Source organism: Triticum dicoccoides, chromosome 4A (genome assembly GCF_002162155.2).
Source record: "Triticum dicoccoides isolate Atlit2015 ecotype Zavitan chromosome 4A, WEW_v2.0, whole genome shotgun sequence".
Lineage (NCBI taxonomy): Eukaryota > Viridiplantae > Streptophyta > Magnoliopsida > Poales > Poaceae > Triticum > Triticum dicoccoides.
The window spans coordinates 648251185-648258083 of NC_041386.1; the positions used below are offsets into that span (position 1 = coordinate 648251185).

Consider the following 6899-nt stretch of genomic DNA (forward strand, 5'->3'; position numbering starts at 1 on the left):
GCGGTTAAAGGGGGCAGGGTAGAGATCAATCGAGTGCGGGATATGGATGAGCTGCGACTGAGCTGAGCTGAGCACTGCACTGGGCTGGCCAGTAGTAAGTGTTGTGAACATCTGGTGGGGCCGGGCGCAGTGTGTCCCCTTTAAGATCCTGGCTACCACTTCTGTGCTCTTAAATTTCCGGCCCCCTCCTGAGCTCTCGCCTCCCACTATATAAGCCCCGCCCCAGCACCGCCCGAATCCAGACCCAACGCCGGCCGCGCGCTTTACTCCGCTCTGACTGACTCCCCGCTCGCCCAGGTGGATAGATAGATAGGTCGATAGATATAGCTTTGGAAGGATCGGATCGCATCGGGTCGACCCAAGCGGCTGCCCGAGTACGCCAGCGTCCCATCCTCGTCGGCCGAGTAAGCAAGTGCAGCTAGCGGCAGCGGGGAGCAGACATGGTGTCGTTGCAGTCGGCGCTGCTGCCGGAGGCCGGCAAGCGGCCCCCGTGCCTCTCCTTGGCCGACGCCAGCGTCGTCGCGTCCACCGCCACCAGCAAGAAGCGGAAGCGGGACGGCGAGGTGGAGGAGGAGGAGGGGGAGGAGCACGACGGGATCGAGCTCAATTTCGACGCCGCGCCGCTCCCGCTCGAGTGGCAGCGCTGCCTCGACATCAAGGTGCGCCGCGTGCCCACTCCTACCTACTGCGGTGATGATCGCTAGCTCGATCGTCCGTCCCTGCATGTCTACATGAGTTATGTTTGTGCTTGTTTCTGACGGCGTGTATGGTAACGTGTGCTTTGCAGTCGGGGCAGATCCACTACTACAACACCAGGACGCACAAGAGGACGTCCAAGGACCCGAGGCGGCACGGCGGCGCGGCGCCCGCGGTGGAGGAGGACGTCGCGAATTGCGGGCCGCAAGGGCTGGACCTGGACCTGAACCTGGCGTTCGAGCCGCGGCGCAGTTCGCCCGTCAAGGAGCTGCAGAAGAAGGCCGAGGCGAAGCCAGCACCGGCGAGAGGCGATCATCACGGGGATCAGACGCCGGGCAGCGGCATGGAGATGGTGGCGGCCGTGTGCATGCGGTGCCACATGCTGGTGATGATGTGCCGCGCGTGCCCGGCCTGCCCCAACTGCAAGTTCCTGCACCCGACGAGCCGGCCCACGCCGGAGCCGGCGCCGCTCAAGCTCGGGCTCCAGCTGCTCTGCTGCAGGGACTAAGCTGGCTCCTATAGAGATCATGCATGCATGGACCAAGCTAGCATTCGAATATCCGACCGATCGTTCGTCGCATGGTGCACCTTCGATAAGTGCAACACGAGGGCCCTCACAGTGCACCACCAGTAATGCATGTTGTACTAATGCATGTTGTACTAATGCATGTTGTACTCTACGTGACCATCCATGTAGCCTCGGGCGGGCGTGTACGTACGTACATGTGTGTGCAAGAAATAAACAATGATAGTAACTAAATATCGTTGTTCACGTGTACGTGCTACTCCATTACATGTAGCCTGAGCAGTTGCATGCGGTGATCGTGGGGCTAATCCAGCTGATGAGCGGTGGTGCTCCATGAATCGAATGAATGCATGCATGCTGACGTAGATATAATTAAGTGCGTATATAAATGTAGTCTGCAACTTCTGGTATGTGTCACTTGTCCGTGCATGTAATACTAGCATCACCATGCAATGCTTGAAAGTTGGTTGGTTGTTGGTGCGCAGAAATTTATGTTGCTATAGTAGTGGCGACTACTACGCGCGCGCGCGCGCACACACACACACACACATTTTCCTTTCTTTCAAGACGGAATAGTACGTGTTCCGTCGCATTGCTGGCCACCCCGGAGATACTACGTACAGTATAGCAGACGAATTTTCCATGCAAAAAAAAAAACAGGAACATGCATGCGTGCATGCGTCTACACGACGGCGACCCAGCTTCACTAGTGGAGCAGCGTTGCCGCCTGGAGTCCTGGACTACACAGAGATGTATATCCGGTGGCCCGTTCCGTCAGAAGAGAAGTGGTGCTATCGATCGATCGAGTTAGCTGAAAGGTGCATACGGCGTCCGGATGTGCGTAGATGGATAGACGGAGTGTCGTGAGCTAATGTGGAAACCGGGTGAGAGAAGAGGAAGAGATTGGTTTGAATGCGGCTCATTTACTACGATCTAGATGGCGGGTGCAACGAACCGTCCTCTCGTGTATTCAAGCGCAATATGTGTTGTGCTTGCTGCGTACGCGCTGCCGCCTTTCTCTTGTCACGGGCAATGAATCCGCATCGCCCGATTAATTGCGTGCGCCGGCCCGGGCCGGTGTCGATCGACCGAGTTCCACACGCCGCTGGAATAGTAGGGCAGCGTCGATCCGATCGTCCGATCCACATTAACTTCCTACTAGTGCTGTGTAGATTTTCCTAGTGTAGATCATTTTTGTTCGTCCGTTTCCCCTGATGAAAATCTACCACTACGACTCACTGTCGTGGCGATTCTGGTGCAAGTGCAAAAGCGCGCGCCATTCCCATGCAAAAGTTTTACTACCACCACCACGCACGTACTCCGGCCGCTTCTGCAGCTGCGCTAGCTAGCCGATCAGACTTCTGCGTCTACGTACTGTGCCATTCGCACAGGACGGTCGTCGTCGTCGACTCGCCCATCTGGTGCATGCGTCAAAGGATTCGATGTCGATCATCGGGTCCTGGGGCGCGATCCCAGCACGGAACTATGCGTGGCGAATGTGGAACAGAGGCGAGGACGTGAACGAGACGGGCGGCCTCTGATTCCACGGGCTCGGCCGATGGGGACGAAGCAAATGGCGAGGGGCCATGCAGCGACGCTCGTAGGTGTGGCAGATCAAGGAATTCAATGTAAAACTTAAGGAGAGCGACTAGGTAGCAGCAGCAGCGGCGGCAGCGGCAGCGGGGAGAGGCGCAGTAAGGGCGGGCGCAGCGCAGCTAGTAACGCCGGAATTAAATTGCTCGCCCCTCCCGCCGGCCAGCGCTGGCGCTCCTGCCGGTCGACCACCGATCCATCCATCGCCGCACGCAGCAGCAGCAGCGGCAATGCATCCATCCATCCCCCTCTGTTTAAAGCTCTCAGCTATCCGCCTGGAGGAGCGCTAGGGGTAGGTGACGGGGACGTACGGTGAGTGTGGGAGTGGTATGCCGCTGCGTTTGCATTTGTGACTCGCAGCCGGAATTCAAGAAGCGTAGCCGTGGTGGTACAGACCTTGGTGAACGTATTAACAACGCGTGGAAGACTATCCGATTTTATTATATCATATCATGGGCTTGAAAATTGGATCTGAATTGGCTAAAATGCACAATATTCGTAGATATTGTTCACTTTTCATTCATTTTTTGGAACAACGAGCCTCCTCGTCGATTTCCACAGAAGAAACCGCCGCAAAGTCATACTGTACATAAATTCGAGAAAAGTTAAATGGAAAAGAAAAGCACGACCAAGCAATGCCAGCAGCAGAGCTCTTCACAGCACAACAAGTTTTACATAAAACTACGGCGGACAACGTAGGTGTCGATGGCGGTGGCTGGGCTCGACGGAAGGGGGTCACTCGCCGGAGTTGCTCCTGTGAACGGATGCTCTTGGGTTTCGTCGACGGCATTGGGATGAACGGATGGGTCAAGTCGACACGGCACAGCACGGCGGATGTGTCAGACAAAATTTGATGGCTCAAGCGTGTCATGCCTGGCCACAGTCGACGCGGTGGTGGTGATGCTCGGGTGACGATGAGTTTGTGCTCCCGGCGTGTCCTGGACAGGCACAAGGTGCCAAAAATGTGTGGAAGCTCACGTAAGTGAAGTGAGAAAAGAACGGGGTCTCAGGCTCACTGCACTCGCCGGAGTTGCTTCCAGAGGCGGGGGCCCTCGGATGATTTCAAGCAGCTTGGCGGCGAATGTGGTGCGCAAGATGGGGGGAGACGGTGAGGGGTTGAGGGGAATTTATATGTAGGCTCGGGCTAGCCGTTTACGGTGCTGGGCGTGTGCATCGTGGCCATTGTCATAGGCGCTGGCGGTTTCGGCCTCGCTCTTTCGTGCGAGAGGAGCTGACGGGTGGGGTCCGCTTGTCAATGAGAGAGAGAGAGTGTGTGTGTGGGGGGGGTGAGGTGGTCATTGGATCTCGAGCGGGCGTTCGGGATTAGATCATGGGTGTACCGTTTTGTTTTTTTATAAACGCTCGTGTGTGCAGCTGGTTGAGGCTGGCATGCTGGGCCGGTCTGTTGAGATGCGTAGGCTTTTTTCTTATACTATTTATTTTTCTCTTTTCCATTTTTGTTTTTAAACCCGGGGTTCAAACTGAATTTGCATTGGCCCAAATTCATTCCATTTTAAATCCTTTGAACACAACAAGTTTCAAATAAATACTAGGGCTTATATAGATCTTAGGGGGAATTATTTCCAGCCCATATATATATTTAAAAAATTCATTTTCATGCATAGGTTTTTACATGGCTATTAAATAAATCCCAAATTGAATTAAGGGTTTATAAAATGGTGAACTAAATTCCAAAACAATCAAGATGCACTGAAATCATGTTATGCATATGCTTTTATGTGCACGTCCTAAATTTGAAAAACTTGGGATGTGACAATGTGACATAAGATCGCTCATAATGTTGATCGTGTGGGAGATTTCAAAAGAGCACAACACTAGGATCTCCTGGAATAAATCTTGGATGAAAACCCTAGGATCACTCATGATGTTGAACAAAGGACGCAACATGTTGACATTATGTGAGATTTTCTTTTGAATCACTCAAAATTAAAAGAAATTTAATATTGAATTTTAATAAATGAATTCTAACACATGGCAAGAAAAACTCCACTGCTAGAGTTTGACCTCGTGAAAGAACTTATGGACTTTAGAATGAAAACAACATGCAAATCCTAAAACTTACCCGGGTGTAATAAAACATTATAAAAACTAAGATGGATGAAAGTGTTTTTGCCTTGGTTGGGACGAGGAGGAGGAGCAGACACTGGAGTGTGATATGAAGGGTGCGTTTTGCATCATATTTGGCTCCCAGGAGTACCGCACACGGGTACCCTCAAGATATACGACCCTTGTCGACAAGCATCTTTGAGCTAAGATCGCGGGCAAGGGAGGGTTGGGAGGCAACTATTACAAAGGGGGGAGGGGTTAACCATTTGACCATGTCCCAATATATCACCTGGGCCCTAATATTTCGTCTTGAGCTTTTCTTGGTGGTTTATTCCATTTGGTGATGACCCACAAGTATAGGGGATTTATCGTAGTCCTTGAAGGAAATATGCCCTAGACGCAATAATAAAGTTATTATTTATTTCCTTATATCATGATAAATGTTTATTATTCATGCTAGAATTGTATTAACCGGAAACATAATACATGTGTGAATACATAGACAAACAGTATGTCACTAGTATGCCTCTACTTGACTAGCTCATTGATTGGAGATGGTTAAGTTTCCTAACCATAGACAAAGAGTTGTCATTTGATTAATGGGGTCACATCATTAGGAGAATGATGTGATTGACTTGACCCATTCTGTTAGCTTAGCACACGATCGTTTAGTATGTTGCTATTGCTTTCTTCATGACTTACACATGTTCCTATGACTATGAAATTATGCAACTCCCGTTTACCGGAGGAACACTTTGTGTGCTACCAAACGTCACAACGTAACTTGGTGATTATAAAGGTGCTCTACAGGTGTCTCCGAAGGTACTTGTTGAGTTGGCGTATTTCGAGATTAGGATTTGTCACTCCGATTGTCGGAGAGGTATCTCTGGGCCCTCTCGGTAATACACATCACTTAAGCCTTGCAAACATTGCAACTAATGAGTTAGTTGCGGGATGATGTATTACGGAACGAGTAAAGAGACTTGCCGGTAACGAGATTGAAACTAGGTATTGAGATACCGACGATCGAATCTCGGGCAAGTAACATACCTATGACAAAAGGAACAACGTATGTTGTTATGCGGTCTGACCGATAAAGATCTTTGTAGAATATGTGGGAACCAATATGAGCATCCAAGTTCCGCTATTGGTTATTGACCGGAGACATAACTCGGTCATGTCTACATAGTTCTCGAACCCGTAGGGTCCGCATGCTTAACGTTTCGATGACAGTTATATTATGAGTTTATATGTTTTGATGTACCGAAGGTTGTTCAGAGTCCCGGATGTGATCACAGACATGACGATGAGTCTCGAAATGGTCGAGACATAAAGATTGATATATTGGAATCCTGTGTTTGTGTTGGGGAACGTAGTAATTTCAAAAAAAAATCCTACGCACACGCAAGATCATGGTGATGCATAGCAACGAGAGGGGAGAGTGTTGTCTACGTACCCTCGTAGACCGGCAATGGAAGTGTTGACACAACGTATAGGAACTAGTCGTACGTATTCCCGATCTGACCGATCCAAGTACCGAACGTACGACACCTCCGAGTTCTGCACACGTTCAACTCGGTGACGTCCTACGAGCTCCGATCCAGCAAAACGTTGAGGGAGAGTTTCGTCAGCACGACGGCGTGATGACGGTGATGATGTTCTACCGACGCAGGGCTTCGCCTAAGCACCGCTACGATATGACCGAGGTGGAATATGGTGGAAGGGGGCACTGCACACGGCTAAGGAACGAAGACGAAGATCAACTTCTGTGTCATGGGGTGCCCCCTTGCCCCCGTATATAAAGGAGGGAGAGGGGGAGGTGCGGCCGGCCCTAGGGGTGCGCCTGGAGGAGTCCTACTCCCACCGGGAGTAGGACTCCCCCCTCTTGCCTTGTTGGAAAAGGAAGGGGGAAGGAAGAAAGAGGAAAGGGGGGCGCCCCCCCTCCTTCCTTGTCCTATTCGGACTAGGGGGGAGGGGGCGCGCGGCCTGCCCTGGCCGGCCCTCCTCTTCTCCCTTA

General features: G+C 51.4%; 1 protein-coding gene across 1 annotated transcript; it reads left to right on the top strand.

Annotated features, from left to right (window-relative positions):
• Window positions 1–221: 221 nt before the first annotated feature.
• LOC119287681 lies at window positions 222–1468 on the top strand. Its single transcript, XM_037567270.1, has 2 exons — window positions 222–659; window positions 788–1468. Exons 1-2 carry the CDS (start codon window positions 441–443, stop codon window positions 1202–1204), a joined length of 636 nt encoding a protein of 211 aa, XP_037423167.1. The 5' UTR covers window positions 222–440; the 3' UTR covers window positions 1205–1468.
• Window positions 1469–6899: the final 5431 nt, after the last annotated feature.

Excerpts from the sequence above, each read along its gene's own strand:
- LOC119287681 (XM_037567270.1), top strand. The coding sequence starts at position 441 with ATGGTGTCGTTGCAGTCGGCGCTGCTGCCGGAGGCCGGCAAGCGGCCC. Across the intron at positions 660-787 it reads AGCGCTGCCTCGACATCAAG|TCGGGGCAGATCCACTACTA; the intron begins GTGCGCCGCGTG and ends TGTGCTTTGCAG.